This window comes from Giraffa tippelskirchi, chromosome 3, assembly GCF_054371585.1.
Source record: "Giraffa tippelskirchi isolate mGirTip1 chromosome 3, T2T-mGirTip1v1.2.pri, whole genome shotgun sequence".
In the NCBI taxonomy this organism is placed as follows: Eukaryota; Metazoa; Chordata; class Mammalia; order Artiodactyla; family Giraffidae; genus Giraffa; species Giraffa tippelskirchi.
In genome coordinates, this window is record NC_137277.1 from 2175647 (window position 1) to 2195029 (window position 19383).

Sequence of the window (19383 nt, forward strand, 5' to 3'; positions counted from 1 at the left end):
CTTCCCAGAACTCCGCAATGTCTGTAATTACATATGATACACACAAAATCCCCACCTCACGACCCAGACATGTTTGCTCCGGTGACACAAACAGTCCTGCTCGCCAGGGGGCCTCAGCACGACGCCTGCAGCCCTGGTGACCGAGTCACGAGACTCGCACGGAATCAAGTCAGCTTGGTATTTCCATGCTTCCGTTATTTCTCTTGATTGGAAAACAAGTCCCTCAGTCTCAGCCTGAAAATGAGGCAGGCTGGACAAGCACTGCTCTCGCCCCTCATGTTGTTGCCAAGAGAGGCTTGTCTGCCTCTCAGCTCTGCGCTGCTCAGAGTTGTTTGATAGTGAAAATTGGACGAGGGGCTTCCTTGGTGGTCCCGTGGTTTGGACTCCACGCTTTCACTGCTGAAGGCATGGGATCAATCCCTAGTCAGGGAACTAAGATCCCACAAGCTTCATGGCATAGGCACAAAAAAAAAATTGAGACTACACTGAAGGTCTATTTCTCACCTGTATTGTTGATGATCAATAGATTGGTCAGAGGAGTTTGAGGGAGCTGTTCCAGAGAAAGGAAGTACATTCCGGGTGAAAACTCCCAGCGATGATCATGAGAAATCGCTGAAAACACTATCTTCTCGCAGACAGTGGGGATTAAAGCAATTCCAAACACCACTAACCTAAGTCAAGGAAAATGAAAACATGAATCTAAAACATGTTCCCTCTGATTAAGTCACAGACACGCTCTTTAAAGGCCAACCTATGGAAACTGAACACGCAGATATGCCATTTAGTTACACAAAATGAAACCTAGAGTGAGATCACTCTGAAAGTGGCCCCACATTTTTACATGGTTCCTATGATGTTGCTAGGTGCCCGAGGGTGATGGAGGACCAGCGGAGAAGGTGAGGCCCAGAAGGTTCCTCCATGGGCACTGGCTGACCGGGACACAGAGAGGAGTCTGCAGGGCCTCAGAGAGCCCACCTAGGGAGGTCTTTAAAATATCTTTTCACCATTGTTGCTTCATTCTTCTTTCATTTTTATTTTTTAAATTATAAAAGTATGATAACACATTTACAGGAGACTCGGAAAATACAAAGTTACATATAGTTCCACTATACATTACAATTATTTTTTAACTAGATAAATTAAGATTTTTAGTTGGGGTTTCAGTATTAAAACTCTCAAAAATTAACAGAATAGACGGCAAAGTAGGATATACTAACAGTAGACCTGAAAAGCACTATGAACCAATTCAACATAATAAAGATTTATCCGATATAGAAAAGTGTGATGGACTCAGAGGGCCTGTCTCGGGCGTTCTGAAGGGCAAGAAGCCGTGTTTCACATTGTGGCTTCAAGCGTGCCACATGCACGATTTCAAGTAAAACTTGACCTTCTGTCCGCTGTTACTTTACATGTATCTTAACTCTGATGAAACTAGATGCAATACTGAATAAACCAGCTGCAGATTCTAGCACTCACTCCAGCAACCGTGAGTAAAACACTTCCAAGCCATCTTTCTGTTTCGCTAGTAAGTATGTGCATCCACTCTTTTCAACAATCCCCTTCCTATCAGATCTCAGACTCTATCAGCCTCGCATCTCCTAGAGAAAGAACAATGAAGTCCACCAGAGAGAATTTCCCTCCAGTCTTATCAACGACAAAGGAGACAGATCCAGGTTGGTGCCCGAGGTCCCATTCCACCCCTCTGTTATCACAGGCGCCGGCTCTGCTTGCATCACAGGCTGGTCCTCTGTGCTCCTCTGGTCCTGCTCCACGCCGCTCCCGGAACCTCCCACACGTTCATCTTTCCTTCATCTTCCGTGATGCTCCTGCTACTGGCTCATCCCCATCATCACTGAAGCACGTTCTCTCTCTCTTCATAAACAAATAGTGAAATTTCCTTCTGACTTCGGCCTCCCTTCAGCTACCGGTCGTAGAAAGAACAGTAGAAATTCCCTCTGTGGTCAAGCACCTCACAAGCGTTATCTACTTTCAGGCTTTCCCTTCGTAAAACCTGAAGGACTTCCCTTTTGCCAAATAAAATAGATGCTTTCTGGTCTGAGCCGTCGTTCTCCACCACTTGGCTGCTAATCCCTTCACATTCTCTGATCTTGGCTCAAAGGTGACCATTTCAATGAGACCAACACTGACCCACCTGTTGAGAATGAGCCCTAACTCCCTCCCCATCTTCTTGGTCTACTCTACTTTGTATAAACTATTACATAATGTATTTCGTTTTTATAGTTATCATTTTTTACCTTTCCCCCCAGTCAGAAGGTAAACACTACCAGAAGCGCACAGATCTTACTAAGTCAAAGCATGTGGAACAACTGTAGAACAATTTACAGGCTTCAGTAAAGATGTGTGTTCTACTGAACAAACAACACAGTTACTGCGTAGTCACTTGATTGGTGCTTTTCTCCCCGACAGACCGTGCGTCTCAAGGCCTTTTCAGTGGTATTTACTACTGCAGGACATTACTGCAGGCACTCAAAAGAAACCTGTTACATGAATGAAGAAATCAGTAGACTTATTTTCTTGACATTGGGACCTTTTTTGCATATATGGACTAACGAGACTTGAAGAGTCTGATAAGGACTTCCCTGGTGGTCCAGTGATTAAGAGCCAACATTCCAATGCAGAGGGCGTGGGTTCAATCCCTGGTCGGGGAACTAAGATCCCACGTGCCTCGGAGGAACTAAGCCCGAGCGCTACAGCTAGAGAGAAGCCCGCATGCCACGGGGAGAGACCGCGTGCCGCAACTAGGACCCCGCGCAGACGAAAAGAAGTAAGTAAATAAATATTTTAAAAATAACAAAACAAAAACATTTTTTAAAAAGTGTGATACTCACAAGGACAGGAAAATCTTCCTCTCATTCCTCAACTTTAAGAAGCGGAGTCTCGCCACCGCACAGACTTGTCGTCTCCACAGAGCTGCGGAACTGACGGCTCTTTTCACTTCAGGAAGGGAACGAAGAGCCTGATGGACTTCAGACTCGACTCCAGGATCTGGGGTCACGTTGATTTCCGCCGGTCCCCTGACACCTGGATCTGTAACCATGGGATAAACTTTTACAAGAGGTTACGTTATTTACATTTTCTCTTTAGAAATTTTGAGAAATGATGTTAGACTATTTGAAACAACACTTCTAACACATCAACTACTGATAGACATAACTTTTACATTCAAATCTTTCCTTCAAACAAATGTAATGGATGCAGTTTCGGTGCGGGAGTGAGTCAGTTTGAGGGCATGGTTTAGGCGTCTAGAGAAGCATGACTTCATTTGTATCTGTAGCGAAAGCTCTTCACTGAGGGAGTTTTGCAGAGCGTGTCTTACACAAAAATACCATGATAAATTTCTACAGCTGAGTTTCCTAAAAATTCCCCTCCTTCCTTTGTCTCCTCCAGAGGATCAGTTTATCACTGATGGTCGACATTCAGTGATTCTTTTCAAGACACTGTGGTCTTAACTAAGAGAAAATCCATGAAGACCCCATTTGAATCCCACCAATGCCACACGTGAGCTGTATGATTGCGGCTCATTGCTCAAATGTGGAAATCTCACTTTCTCACCTACATCATAATATAAATAAAATCATTTATGGCGATTACAAGCAACAGAACCCTGGGTTTCCCGGGTGGTCCAGTGATTAAGAATCTGCCTTGGAATGCAGAGGACACAGGTTCAATCCCTGATCCGAGAAGATCCCACAAGCCTTGGGGCAACTGAACCCGTGTGCCCTAGAGCCCGTGCGCTGCGTCAAGAGACGCCACCACAAGGAGAAGCCCGTGCCCCTCAGCGGGAGGGCGGCCCCTCTCGCCACAGCTAGAGAGAACCCACTCAGAGCAACAAAGACCCAGCACAGCCACAGACAGATAAACGCTTTTAAAGAATAAAAATAGAATCGGGTTTTAAAAAGAAAACACGAGCAGAATCCAACAGCTGAGCACTATGGCTGGCACACAGTGGGCTTCTAAATTCTTCGAATTATTATCACTACAAAGTAAGGGAAGACAACATCTTATTTAATCATCTGCCATGAATACGTTGATTAGAATGCGTTGGTTAGCTAGGCAAGAGAACATTCTTACAGGGAATGGCAAGAAAGAGACAAAACCCGGATTTAGGGTGTTAGCAGAGAGCTATCGAGGGAGAGCGGTGGGCATTGCAGAGGGAAGAGTTAGAACCGACAGGGGGGGTGGCCAGCGTCACAAGGAGATGGGTCTGATCTCAAGCCTGATGATGTTACTATAAAACATTTACAATACCTTAAAAGGTGGATGGCCCCCTTTATGCCTAATTCACCTTATAGTTAGAATTCCACAGAAAGATCTATAAATATGAATTAACACATGGTCATTTTCTTTTTCCTTAATTTACTGCTAGACACACATTTTTATACCTGGCTCATCAATTGCTGATCTGCCTCTTAGGTTCAAGAATACTTCACTTAGAGTTGTCATGGAAACACCAAAATTCATTACGCCTTGGTCAGAAGAGTTTTCAAGGTCTCTGCAAAGATCTAAAAAGCAGAGTAACAAAACAATGCAATTATTATTGGCAAAGAGTACATTAAAATACTAATTTCTAACAATTACTCAGGATAGATAAATCTGAAAATATTTTCACATTAGAGATGCCAGCAATTCAAGAAAAACATTCCCATAAGGTGTTGTCTTGTCCTTCAAATCATTTTTGTTATTGTACATCTCTATTAATAGTTTCACAAACTTTAAAATCTCCCACATTGCTATAGCCATGTATGTGTGTGTACCTGTATGTCTATTTAAAAACTCAAAAAAAGTCAAAACAAAAATTCAGGAGGCATGCAGTAAACTGAATTTTCTTCTTTGCACTTTCCAAATTTTTTTAATAATCAGTACCTTACATTCATAATTAAAATTATAATTTACCAAGAAACTATAGACCTGCTTATAAATGTTTTAAAAATAAGGTTTATTGAGCCTCTATCGCAAACAGAAATGAAAAGTTTTTGCTGTTTCAGAAAAGATGTATGTCGAAGCTTTGTTTAATGCTGATGATTTCTCAGTGGACTACATTCAGGGAAACTTAGTTGCTCTCTCATCAAAACCATGTCTAAGTAACACACTCTGTTACATTAGAAATGAGAGGGAGAGTACTTATGAATACTTTCATGTAGAAGCTTTGGAGCACAACTTGGAGAACAGCGGAAAATGCAGTCAGCGTCATCATGGACCAGTGGCTGTATTCAACGAGTCACACAGTCTGTTACCTGGAAACTTGTCTGTTCTCTCCAGGGGCAGAGTATACACAAGTTTTTCTTCACTTTCTGCTGTTAACTTGGCGTCTGAGATGTGCTGTGTGATGAGGGATGTGATTCTCTCTGTATTGCACCTTTCATTCCTGTGTAAACTAAATTTTCAAAAGAGGCGTGAGTCCTTCAAGTTCTTCTCCAATAGGACTGCTCACGAAAAGACAGTTTTTGGTTAAACAGTCTGTATACATTACAGGCATATCCTGCTAACATCAGTAACCGGTTCTGACATTCTAGGAAGTGGATTTGGAATACAATTTTAGACTTTGAGGACAAACTCTTTTATTAAAAATGATGGACTGTTTTTAGGGGGACACAACCGCCGATTTTTCCTGTATAAATATTGTCAAAAATGTTGTATTGAAAGATACATTTTTAGAAATTTGCATGCGTAAAACCAATGTGTAACCAATAAGAAATGTTAACGAGATATTTCGTAGTGTCTATTGTAAATCAATCCCCTTCCCAAATGAAGCTGACTTTTCTTACAGTCCTAAAAGATAACATGGAATTACAATATGATCACCCCTCATGTGGATACAGTCTTATCAACAACAATGACCCCCAGAATACGTTACCTTAAATGATATCCAATACCCCATTTCCGCTTCAGAAACAAAGACGACCCAGCACATCTGAGCTTCCCATTAGACAGAAACACTTTCCTATCTGAATAGAAAGAGAGAAAGGAGAAATTTTGTAAACTCCCTGTATAGAACGTTCTCTACTCTGGAGACCAAAACTGGCTGGATTTTTGAGGATGAATGCAACCTTGGTACCACCGAGTTCCCAGATGCCACGACTTGACACCAGCCTCCAGCGTGTGACTGCCAGCGGTGAGCTTGGCACACAGAGGCTTGAAATGGGCTGATGCGTTGGGTCTTGCACTTTCGAGGCTCAATCAACGCCATGAGAACCTGCCTGGGCCACGTCTCCTAGAAGATGGAATACACCTACAGGGGCCGATTTATCTAAGTTACCGTCACAAAGGACATCAACCCTAAACAGTCATGAAAAGGACTGATACTCAAGATGAAGCTCCAAAACTCTGGCCTCCTGATGCGAAGAGCCGACTCATTGGAAAAGACCCTGATGCTGGGACAGACTGAGGGCAGGAGGAGAAGGGGACGACAGAGGATGAGGTGGCTGGAGGGCATCACCGACTCAGTGGGCCTGAATTTGAGCAAAGTCCAGGAGACCCTGGAGGACGGAAGCCTGGCGCGCTGCGGTCCACGGGGTCACAGACAGCAGGGCACGACTTAGTGACAACAACAAAAGCCAACGGCCATTCAGCCCCCAGCTGAACCGCCAACTCTCCGCTACACGGACGAAGTAAACGCTCACTGACTTAAGGCACTGAGCTTCGAGATGGCCTGGGACAGCGCGTCTGAGGTGGGAGATAACTGACGCAAGAGGGGAAGTATATTTAACCTCGGTTTCACGGAGGAAACTTCGGATACTCTTACAAGGCACATCAACAGCAAAAATTTCCCTCCCTTCCCTGAGACTCTTTCTGACCTCATTTTTCCCAGATTCCTTCTCTACAGGATCCCGTCTCACTGAAACAAGTCCTCCCCACCCGCCAGGATTTCCGAGGCAAAATGTTTGCTGTATCTCTAATTCTCCAATCTGCACACCTAACACCTCATTCAGTAAAGAAAGGACCTCCCTAGAAAGGCACCAAAGAACTGCAAACTTAAAAAAGAGTTTTTCCCAGCAAAATGTTCCTTTCTACTCAACAAAAAATATACATTTTTGTATGTGCATCTGCTAAGTCACTCCAGTGGGAAGCCACATATTTTTGTATATCCATATATACAAACATACACATACACAATACACACACAATACAGCTTCCCAGGTGGCACTAGTGGTAAAGAACCTGCCTGCCGATGCAGGAGACGTAACAGACGTGGATTTGATCCCTGGGTCGGGAAAATCCCCTGGAGGTGGGCATGGCAACCCACTCCAGTGTTCTTGCCTGGAGAATCCCATGGAGAGAGGAGCCTGGCGGCTACAGTCCATGGGGTCACAAAGAGTCGGACACGACTGAAGCTACTTAGCACGCACGCACATACGTAAAAAGTAACACTGGCTTTTCAAATTTTTAAAAAACATGCACTTGTGATTAATATAAACAGTCCAGAAAGTTGCAGACAGGAAGATCCATAAAGTGTGAGTCAGAACTCACGAGGGTCAGAAGGCCCCGGAGGCCAAGTGCCACTTTCGGATGCCCTCTCTCAAACGCATGGCAAATGAGATTCTCTTCTTTCCAACAGAAGTTAGAGAGAATCTCTCTCCTATTAAGCCCTTGAACACCGAGTCAGTATAAAGAAACCAAGACCCACCAGCCAGGATGTCAGCCTCGTCCATGAACTGGGTACTAAACAGGATCGTGTGGTTACTTTTCCGCTCCTTGAGGAAGTTCCACACGAGATGCCGTGATAAAGGATCCAGTCCGGCAGTTGGCTCGTCCAGAAGCAGAACCTGCAGTGGAGAGCATGCTGACGCATCTTCTGTTTAGAGAGAGGCTCTTCAGAGAACAACATGGGACCCAGTGTGATGTCTGCATTCACAGTCCTTCATCAGATCCCTCACGGGTTTGCATGGCCCTTTATTATAAATTTTCTCTCACGTTTGGCAACTAAAATACGGTCTGGACTTTAATAATTGTTTTACCTCCTTCAGCCCAAATTAATCTCAAAGATATTTTTATCTCTTACCTGAGGATCTCCTAAAATGGCAATCCCAAATGTGAGTTTTCTCTTCTGTCCACCACTTAATTCTTTAGCAACAACATCTTGAATCTTGTGCATGTCTAATTCCATCATAACTCCTTTTACCTACCAAAAAAGCTACATTAATAGAAAATATTTTACCTGAAGCAGTCTTAATTTGCTAACGGTTAGAAGGGATTTATTCTAGAACTCCATTAATTCAGTTTTATTTATGAAAGAGTAAAGTAAATAGTTGAACAAAAATATGATCAGGAGCAAACTAGGTTAATTATTTCCAAAGTCATCAACTCTAATACGTCACCTACCTCTTGTCCCACTTCTTTTGGTGGAATTCCTTTTATTTTAGCAAATAGCCTGAGGTTTTCTCTCACAGTAAGAAAATCAAAGTAGATATTAAATTGTGGACAAAATCCAGTGTAATTTCTGATTTCTTCCATGTTCATTATTTCAGAGAGTTGGGTGTTGTAAATAGTGGCAGATCCTATAGATAAAAAAAATGTAGGTCTTTAACACCAGGATATTAACTCTATGCAGAGTGATAATATAGGATATTCATTGAAGAAACTCCCATTTTATAGCTACATAATTACTACATTGAAAAGATGCAGATTATTCTTGACATAAATACCATTGTCTGAAGCAATGCAAAGTATACATGGAATGACAAATAATAGTGAAAAAGAGATGCAAGCATTCTAATTTATATAAACACGAAATAAATATTTCCTATTTTAAATGGCTCAACTTTGCAAAAAGCCTCTTTCAGAGAAACATTTTTCTTTCACATAATCAGACCGAGGAAGCTGTTTTATCAGCCATCTTGGTTTGTAAAATTCTCTTCTCACCTTCGGTGCAAACAGACCAGCCGCCAAGGATGCTCAGCAAAGACGATTTACCAGCTCCACTGTGTCCAAGAATTGCCGTCAGCTGGCCTTCATAGATGTCAAGACATATGCCTATTTCAGGATAAAATGTGAAAGTTAGACTTTGGTTTATACTCCAATGAAGTGGGCCTTAAAAAAAAAAACTGAAAGACTACAGTGTACCTCAGCACTTCATTTTATTTCACTGTATTTTAATATGACTTCTGTACAACGATATAGCTACTTGTGTCTATTTATGAAGACAAAGCATCACTTCCTCTGAAGAAATTAGATCAAGACTGGAAATACAAATTTCCACTTTCCTCCCTACCACAAATACTTTGAATATCAAAGGATATATACAGTTAACATTAAAGAATAAAGCCAGAGATATGAGGATAAAAACAGAGGAAGCAGAGTATTTATTAATACCTCCCGGACAAAGGCAAGTCTCTATTTCTATTAAGAAGCAGTCTCACTGAGGGTCCCAGAGGCAGATACAGAGGCAAAGGGGCAGTGTATGCTCTATCTCAGCAGGGAAGGGGGTGGGTAAGGACAGGGCGCTCCAGCTTCCCTGGCGCCAGTCAGCTTCTGATCGACCACAAAAGTGTGGGCGCGGTCTCAGAGAGGGCCGCTGGAATCCAGCACGTGTCACAGGCATCTTCATACACGCATGCTTATGACTTGGCAGTGTTTTAACATTTGAAAAATTATCTAACTCCACTGGGAAACAGCAAAGAGTTCTATGAGCATCCCAGAATTTTTAAGAGACTCCCTGAAAACGTAAATCGTGGGGTTAAAATGCGAGAGAATCAAAAATAAAGCAAAACACAGCCCAAAAGAGATGATGAAAAGCCCTATGAAAATATTAATACCAACAAAGCTGGTGATGCTCCAAGCTAGTGTCAAAGATTATACACCAGCATGATTAGTACAATCCCATTACTTAAAATGTCTCATCCATACACAGAAAAATATGTATTAGTGATTATGCCTCATAGTAGAAATTTAAAAAAAATTTCCCTTTTATCTATATTGATTCTCTAATTTTCCATTATGACTATTTGTATTTTCAAGAAATGAAAAACATTTTAAATTAGAAACATCAAAACAGTGACGCTGTTCTCTTTACCTTGCAATGCTTCTACTTTCTCGGGCTTTCCTTTATATTCTTTTTTAAGGTTTCTGATTCTGAAAGAAGATTAAGCAACTATGAGGTGATTACAGTTTCTAGCAACACAGATGACGCTACCTGCCAGCACTACCGCTCCTGATTGACCTGAAACTTCCCCAAAGGAGGGATTCACTGTCCGAGTTCCCAGGAGCACGGTGGACACCGGCTGAGCCGGGGGCTGGAGGTGGGACCGGCTTCCAGCAAACGGTGAGTGGATCCACCTTAACGGGAAGAGGAGGGCAAAAGCCCCTGCCAGGCCCAGAGCAGATGTCCACGGACACTCAGAATCTCACCCAGCTGGCATTTCATGCCTTCCAGCGACGTTAGCAAATGAAGGGGAGCTATGGTGGAAGAAAGTTGGGAGGAAGCCAAGGAGGGGGCGCAGTGGAGAGAGGCTTCCTCTCTTGATTATTCGACTGTTCTTCCCTCCCTCCGGCACGTTTATCGGAACAATAACAGTGTCTGCTCCCTGTTACCCCACCTTCGTTCCCAGCCTGAGACTCGCCGCCTGGGGCCCCACCGTGACAGCCTGGCCCTCCACTGTGACAGCCTGGGCCCCCACCGTGACAACCTGAGACACGCAGCCTGGGACCCCACTGTGACAGCCTGGGGCCCCACCGTGACAGCCTGGGCCCCACCGTGACAGCCTGGGCCCCACCGTGACAGCCTGGGCCTCCACCGTGACAGCCTGAGACACGCAGCCTGGGACCCCACAGTGACAGCCTGGGACCCCACCATGACAGCCTGGGACCCCACCGTGACAGCCTGGGGCCCCACCGTGACAGCCTGGGGCCCCACCGTGACAGCCTGGGGCCCCACCGTGACAGCCTGGGACCCACCGTGACAGCCTGGGCCCCACCGTGACAGCCTGGGCCTCCACCGTGACAGCCTGGGCCCCCACCGTGACAGCCTGGGCCCCCACCGGGACAGCCTGGGCCTCCACCGTGACAGCCTGGGACCTGGGACCCCACCGTGACAGCCTGGGGCCCCACTGTGACAGCCTGGGGCCCCACCGTGACAGCCTGGGACCCCACTGTGACAGCCTGGGCCTCCACTGTGACAGCCTGAGACACGCAGCCTGGGACCCCACAGTGACAGCCTGGGACCCCACTGTGACAGCCTGGGCCCCCACCATGACAGCCTGGGCCCCCACCGTGACAGCCTGGGACCCCACCGTGACAGCCTGGGCCTCCACCGTGACAGCCTGGGACCTGGGACCCCACTGTGACAGCCTGGGGCCCCACCGTGACAGCCTGGGGCCCCACCGTGACAGCCTGGGCCTCCACTGTGACAGCCTGAGACACGCAGCCTGGGACCCCACCGTGACAGCCTGGGCCCCCACCGTGACAGCCTGGGCCCCACCGTGACAGCCTGGGCCCCACCGTGACAGCCTGGGACCCCACCGTGACAGCCTGGGCCCCCACCGTGACAGCCTGGGCCCCACCGTGACAGCCTGGGCCCCCACCGTGACAGCCTGGGCCCCACCGTGACAGCCTGGGCCACAACCGTGACAGCCTGAGACACGCAGCCTGGGACCCCACCGTGACAGCCTGAGACACGCAGCCTGGGCCCCACCGTGACAGCCTGGGGCCCCACCGTGACAGCCTGGGACCCCACCGTGACAGCCTGGGCCCCACCGTGACAGCCTGAGACACGCAGCCTGGGCCCCACCGTGACAGCCTGAGACACGCAGCCTGGGTCCCCACCGTGACAGCCTGAGACACGCAGCCTGGGCCCCACCGTGACAGCCTGAGACACGCAGCCTGGGACCCCACCGTGACAGCCTGGGACACGCAGCCTGGGACCCCACCGTGACATCCTGGGACACGCAGCCTGGGCCCCCACCGTGACAGCCTGGGCCTCCACTGTGACAGCCTGGGACACGCAGCCTGGGACCCACCGTGACAGCCTGGGACCCACCGTGACAGCCTGGGCCTCCACCATGACAGCCTGGGGCCCACCGTGACAGCCTGGGCCCCCACCGTGACAGCCTGGGCCCCCACCGTGACAGCCTGGGCCCCACCATGACAGCCTGGCCCTCCACTGTGACAGCCTGGGCCCCACCGTGACAGCCTGGGGCCCACCGTGACAGCCTGGGACCCCACCGTGACAGCCTGGACCCCACCGTGACAGCCTGGGCCCCACCGTGACAGCCTGGGCCCCCACCGTGACAGCCTGAGACACGCAGCCTGGGACCCCACCGTGACAGCCTGGGGCCCCACCATGCCGCTGAAGCCATTCTCAGTGAGGTTACCCATGGCGTCCCGATTAGCACATCCAGTGGACACTTTTCAGCCCTTGTTTCATAGACCTCACCACTGATTTGACAACTGCACACCCTTGTCTTCTTGTCCTCGGCTCTGTCCCCTTCTGGCTTCCACCTCGTTCTCAAAATTCCTTCTAGGCACGCCTTATGGACTCCTTAAACTGGACTCTGTACTGACCAACTGCTTTTCTTATTCTCAGATCTTCGCCATAGAGTATCACCCCCTCTTCCTGCTTCCTCTCTTAACAAAATTCTCATTCTCAGATCTGTGTCCTTAGACCTTTCTTCAAAGCTTCAGATTTACAAACTCAGCCTTCTATTATATATCCATACATGGATATCAAACCCGCATGGGTAATAAATGGACACGTACACAGTTCCTTTTACGTAACAGACATATTGCTTAATTATCTTACTGACTCAAGAAGAAGCCACTGTACTGTGGCTTCACACATTTCTTGGGAAGAAATGAGGCTTGGAGACCTCGGAGTTTACCAGAAAGTCACAAAGCTACTAATTATGAAGAAGTCTTTCAGGATGAAAGCAAAAATATATGAAAGAAAGGAACTGTCAAAAACACATCATCAACTAATGCTGATTTATGTTGATGTATGGCAAAACCCATCACAATACTGTAAAGTAATTATACTCTAATTAAAAAAAATTTAAAAAGAATGAAAACACATCATCCAGAATGGGTAAGGAAGCTGTGGTCCATATATACAATGGAATATCACTCAGCTGTAAGGAATGCATTTGAGGCAGCTCTAATGAGGTGGACAAATCTAGGGCCTGTTATACAAAGCGAAGTAAGTCAGAAAGAGGAAGACAAATACCGCATGTTAAAGCATATATATGGAATCTAGAAGGACGGTACTGATGAGCCCATCTGCAGGACAGCAATGGAGAACAGACTTGTGGCCTCACTGGGGGAAGGGAAGGGTGGGAGAAACTGAGAGAGAGGCTCTGACACATACGCACGATCCTGTGTCAAACAGCCAGTGGGGATTTGCTTCGCGACTCAGGGAGCTCAACCCCATGCTCTGGGACAACCTAGAGGGCTGGGCTGGGGTGGGGTGGGGGGTGGAAGGGAGGCTCGGGAGGGAGGGGACGTGTGTGTGCCTATGACTGATTCACACTAACGTATGGCAGAAACCAACACAATATTGTAAAGCAATTATCCTTCAATTAAAAATAAATAAATTAAAAAAACACATCATCCATAACATTGGACCTGTGGTTGTCCTTGTGGCAAGTTAATTTGTTACGCTTTTACCTAAATGTGTACATAGTCACATAAACTGTTACTCACCTTATGGCTTCTTTTCCGTGGAACTCTGGAGACACTGGCTCGAAAGAGTCGTTGCAGGAGAGCTCAGAATCCATTTCATTCCCGAAGACTTCGCGGTGACTGTTCTTGTGTTGGGACCAAAAGGAAGACTTCAGGAAAAACAGTGGTGAGTGTCGCTGGCCATTTTCATCTGATCAATAAAGACATGATTCCACGTTGAATCGAGCAAACAGCATCGGTGAAGAACTACACCTGTCACAGTGTAGCTTGATGGCAATTTTTTCTACACATTAATGACTTCTATTCATTTTTTCCAGTTTTATTGAGAAATAATTGACATACATTAATTATATAAGTTTAGGGAGTACAGCATAATGGTTTGATTCACAAGTAGTGTGAAATGATGACCACAATAGGTTCAGCTAACATTCTTCATCTCATAGAGATAGGATGAAAAAAGGAAAAAAAAAATCTCTTTGTGATGAGAACTCAGGATTTATTCTCTTAACAGCTTTTCTATATATCATACAGCATGTTAACTACAGTCATCATGTTGTGCATGGGTACTATTTATCTTGTATCTGGAATTTTGTACTTCTTGACTGCCTTCCTCCAATTTTCCCTCCATATACTTCCATTTTGCTATTTTTGTTGTTTAGTGACTAAGTCGTGTCTAAGTCTTTATGACCCCATGGACTGTAGCCCAGCAGGCTCCTCTTTCCATGGGATTTCCCAGGTAAGAACACTGGAGTGGGATGCCATTTCCTGCTCCAGGGGATCGTCCTGACCCAGGGATCGAACCAGCATCTCCTGCGTGGGCAGGCGGATTCTTTACCACTGAGCCACCAGCGAAGTTCATACCTCCATATACCCCTGTATATGAACGGTAGAATCAACTAAAATACTTGACATTTAAATGAACTTATATTCTAATGATAAGAAATGAGAATATAGAGTAACAGTTAAAAGAAAGGGCAGCTATGGATCTAAAGAATCAGAGAAAATAAAATGAGATGGAACTTTAATGATATATCCACAAAACATGAATTTACTGGTGACAAGAAGAGGAAATTCAATAGACGTTTCCAGAGACTATAGGAGAACTAAAGCAACACAGAGTTTCTACGTGTCGTGTCGTACTACAAGCCATCGCTGTAAGCAGATACAAGGGGATGAGCCTGAACAAGGGCCACGGCAAGAGAGGAACTGATGAGAGGGAGACACAACAGGGGACCCCCCGAAGGAAAGAGAAAGACGCTGGGGACGTGGAGGAAAATATAAGGGAGACACGGAGCTGGGAAACTAGGGTCTTCGAAAAGAGAGACGAAAAGAAGAGAGCGATGAGGCTTCAGAAAGTGAATGTGGGCAGGAGGAGGGGCTCAGGGATGAAGCCAAGCTGAGCACAGCTGGAGGTGAGCTGGCCAGAAAGGGAGGCTGCGCTGTGCAAAAGCAAAGAAAAAAGCGGGGAACAAAACGTGAGAAACACACGGATCTTTATGTGTATTCATTTTATTTGGAAAAGAAAAAACATGCTAATTATGAACGCGTGGAGGACTTAATAAGAAAGAACAGAAATGCTACCTATTAACATAGGAATTAAATTCTAGATGGAAGTATTGGAGAAAAAAATTTTTCATGCAGTTAAATTGTCTGCGCCACCAAGGGGCTTCCCTGGTGGCACAGGTGGCAAAGGATTGTCCTGCAATGCAGGAGACCCGGGTTCGATCCCCTGAGATGGAAAGATTCCCCGGAGGAGGAAAGGGCAACCCACTCCACTATTCTTGCCTGGGAAATCCTATGGACAGAGGAGCCTGGCGGGCTACAGTCCACAGGGTCACAAAACTGTCGGACATGACTTAGCAACTGAGCACACACACAAAAGGAAATACAGTCTATTAGCTCCTGGGATTATATGTGCAGGCTACACAGGGATTTTATAATAATTGTTTAAGAGCTGGCTGTAGAGTTTATTCTATTATTTTATTTGTAGAACATTATATAAAGCATTCCTGTTAGACTGATTTTTTTCACAAAAGGGAGAAGAAATTATCTGTTCACTTTGCACTGTAAACGTTAATGTTTTGAGATGCAGAAGAACAAGTTTACTAGAGCTAAATATTAGCAGGAATGATGTAATGAGCTATCTTATCTTCCGGCTGTGAATTCAAGTGCTAAAAAGCAGTCTTCTCTGATGGTTGGTTTCGGTGTCTCCTTTCCTCTGCCCAGTTAACACACACACACACACACACACACACACACACTCCTTACTTCTTGCTTTTATAAAAGATATAAACCAACAGAAATGCAAGTGGTTTTTCATTAAAATGTCTCAACAAAATAGTTCCATTCAGATCATTAAACAGTGAGATGAAAATGAGGAAATTCCACTGTTTTGGATGTTTTTCCTTTCCTCTGCAGTCAGAAATTCTTTTAAAATGACAAGTCAACAAAGAATTGGACACCTTTCAAGACACAGAATTACTTTAAATTCAACTCTAATCACATCACACTATTACTTACCAGGCAAAACATGCTCAAAATATAATGTTAATGTCAAATAGAGCAGAGTGTCAAATGCCAGAAGGAAGAAAATCACTATCATTGTGTATGACTCCCCGGAAGGATCAGGGAAAACAACACCACTCACGTGATATTCTTGATGCGAAATCTGAGACCACAAAGAATAAAATACAGTCAAAGCTAGAGACACCTATAAAACTGGAGTTCTTTTAATGATGCTGCATAGGCAAATACAATTTTAATTTTCGTTTTCCTTAAAAAATGCATGGTGAAGTTGTGAGTAGCAATGTTGCTTTTGACAAATAATATTATTGTCACTGAGTGGGAAATGCTCTAAGAGAAGGCAGGACAATTGAAGAACAGAAGCTTAACTGATTCATTAATCAGAAATCTTCAGGAAGGAGATTTAGAGAAGTGGGAAAGCAACCAAAAATAATATATTCTGGGAAGAGAAACCCAGAGAGGGCAGGGAAGTGAGAGGCCTTTTGAAGGAAGTAAGAAAATCCCACGTGTTCATATGTTGCAGACATGTTAAAACAGTAGATAAGTACTGAAGACTTGAAGAGGCTGATTTTAAGGGTAGTAAAGATAAAACAGATGACGAAGATCATAGCTAAGCTTCACACTGCGTTGTTCTAGCCTCACACATAAAGAACAGCACATTTACCCGTGAGCTCGATTCCAACATCCTGACTTTGCAACGTGAAACTCCAGGAGCCCGGTGACCCGCCCGAGGTGACCCAGCGGGAAGCGGCAGAGCCGAGCCTGACTCCTGGCGCCGGGCCCGCGCCCCGCTCAGCTCGTGAGCAATTGTTTTTCTCATTTAAATTTCCTGAGAGTTTACAAATGATGTGTTTGATGACTCCGATAAGATCTTTTTTAAAGATTTTTTTGGATGTGGACCATTTTCTAAGTCTTTACTGAACTTGTTACAATATTCCTTCGGTTTTATGTTTTCTTTTTTTGCCCGAGAGGCCTGTGGGATCCTAGCTCCCCGACCAGGGATGGAACCTGTGCCCTCTGCGTTGGAAGGCGGAGTCTTAACCACTTAGCGGTCCAAGTCCCGATAAGATTTTTTATTTAACTTTTCAATAGCATAATTTCTTAAAATGCAGGGTGATTGATCATTAAGCTTGATGAGGTACCAAACTGTCTCAATAATGCTGCGACTCTAATAAACAGTCACTAGATGGTTGTGTTCTTACCTGAGCCACTCCAGCAGTGAAGGCAAAAGGGCTAAACAGACATAAAGCCCATTCCAGTGATGGCGGGAGTTGTCTGTACAATGCAGTGAACCCCAGACAGCCCCAAAACACAGTGAAGAGCGACCCAACCAAGCCGGTTAGGATGGGTCTCTTTATCAGCACGCAGAGGAGGAAAGCCAGTGCTATCTGAAGGAAGAAAGAAAAGTTCCAGGGGGCATATTTTTTTTCCTCTGAGAATCATGAATAGCAATATTCACCCATTTATCACATGAACAAAAACTTTCTCAAAAACATATAGAAACCAGGATACAAAATGAGAAGCTCTACGCTACCAATAATATCCTGAAGAAATATGGTTACTGGCTCATGTATCCGAGACTTGAAGTAGGATGAGAAATGCATGTTTTGCCAACTCACCAAAGACAGGCCATACAGGGTGAAAAGCGTGACTACCACCATGAAGCCAGTAAGGATAATCATTTGGAATAATTTTATGACCAGAGTCATAAAAATGGACACAATAAAGATGAAGCCGGCATACATCAACGCCCAGGAGAGCCTATGGTAGAAGCGAAGAGTTAATTCAGAATGTCGTGTGTACTCAAACAAGTAAGAGGCGGTATGCAAGAGTTCAGAGCACACGTTCCGAAAACGGGCAGACCGGAGTCAAGTTTACTATGAAAGTGTGGCTCTGCGCACTCTAGCTGTGTGATCAGGGGCAAGTTACTTCTCTCACTTTGTCTGTAAAATAGGATTAATTGTGTTAACTATCTCATATGGTTGTTTTGAGGATTCAATGAAATAATGCCCGTGAAGACTTTTGCCTAGCAATTATTAAAATTATCTTAACAAACACAAAAGGAACGTTAAAATCAATGTTGCCACTGTCGTTCAGTCGCTAAGTTGTGTCTGACTCTTTGCAACTGCATGGACTGCAGCGCGCCAGGCTCCCCTGCCCTCCACCATCTCTCGGTGTTTGCTCAGCCTCACGTCCTTTGAGTCAGCAATTCTATCTAAGCATCTCATCCTCTGCCACCCTCTCTTCCTTTTGCCTCAATCTTTCCCAGCATTAGGGTCCTTTCCAATGAGTTTCCGCAGGTATTAACGTGCAGTACACAGGTAACTCACCAAAACGCTGACTGTTGAAGACCCATCCATGTCATCAGCTTCTTAAATTCTTTTCGTTCCTTTGTAATGTTTAATGATGCAACATACACAAAAGGGGAGAAATAAACAATACAAATAAAAATAAACCATTCGTTTATAATTTCTCCCTTGGAAATGAAAGGGGGTGTCCTCATATTTATTCCAATAACTGATGTCAACTCTTCCATCACAGAATGATTCGTTGTGACCTAAATTGGGATGTTAACAAACAAATGCATTAGGTTAACTATAGAAGAAATAAACTAGAAAAACACATTTAGGTTTTTCTTTTTCATTTTCATATAGAAGAATTTATATATTTCTAGCAGCTTAAAATATGGTGAGATAGAGGTGGAGGGAGGATGATGAGTCTGGATACAGAAATGACTCTCACAGTTCAGGCAAGAGATGACAATGACCTAAATAAGCGCTGGTGGCAGAACTGAAGAGAGGTAAGTAGAGCGGAGCTGGATGAGCAGGGCTGCATGAGAGACAAGATGTAACGCTGAAGCAGAGGAGGCGACCTCTGGTAACTCCCCAGTGAAGGGACTGCCTTTGGCGTTCACTGGAGACAGAGAAAGGGCTCCGCAGGTGACTCAGTGGGTAAAGAATCTGCCTGCCAATGCAGGTTCAATCCCTGGGTCAGGAAGATGGCAACCCATTCTGGCCTGGAGAATCCCCATAAACAGGGGAGCCTGGTGGGCTGCAGTCCATGGGGTCTCAAAGAGTTGGACACGACTGAGCATGCGTGCATGAGATACAGAAAATTTTTTAAAGACTCGGTCACGTTTACAGAAAAACACCCACATGCAGTTTCGAACATACAAATCTGAATTGTTTATGGGGCATCAAAGTAAATAGTCAGCTACTCAGGACTACAGTG

At 45.1% G+C, this 19383-nt stretch overlaps 1 protein-coding gene across 15 annotated transcripts in view; it reads right to left on the bottom strand.

Annotated features, from left to right (window-relative positions):
• The window catches only part of ABCA10 (ATP binding cassette subfamily A member 10), a 56227-nt gene that overhangs the window by 24118 nt on the left and 12726 nt on the right, over positions 1 to 19383 (bottom strand). For 4 of the 15 annotated variants that reach the window (XM_081580840.1, XM_081580842.1, XM_081580843.1 and 1 more), the window contains exons 6-20: positions 18483 to 18709; positions 17772 to 17913; positions 17355 to 17540; positions 16150 to 16297; positions 13651 to 13819; positions 10031 to 10089; positions 8881 to 8991; positions 8341 to 8516; positions 8021 to 8140; positions 7646 to 7784; positions 5876 to 5966; positions 5256 to 5395; positions 4404 to 4523; positions 2850 to 3048; positions 505 to 671 (exon numbers count right to left, since the gene is read on the bottom strand). In XM_081580840.1, the coding sequence (XP_081436966.1) occupies positions 505 to 671; positions 2850 to 3048; positions 4404 to 4523; positions 5256 to 5395; positions 5876 to 5966; positions 7646 to 7784; positions 8021 to 8140; positions 8341 to 8516; positions 8881 to 8991; positions 10031 to 10089; positions 13651 to 13819; positions 16150 to 16297; positions 17355 to 17540; positions 17772 to 17913; positions 18483 to 18709 (2194 nt within the window). Of the gene's footprint in view, positions 1 to 504; positions 672 to 2849; positions 3049 to 4403; positions 4524 to 5255; positions 5396 to 5875; positions 5967 to 7645; positions 7785 to 8020; positions 8141 to 8340; positions 8517 to 8880; positions 8992 to 10030; positions 10090 to 10548; positions 10635 to 10690; positions 10787 to 10891; positions 11006 to 11434; positions 11644 to 12075; positions 12198 to 13650; positions 13820 to 16149; positions 16298 to 17354; positions 17541 to 17771; positions 17914 to 18482; positions 18710 to 19383 lie in introns of those variants that run through there. The other 11 variants (XM_081580844.1, XM_081580845.1, XM_081580841.1 and 8 more) reach the window with 8 other exon arrangements.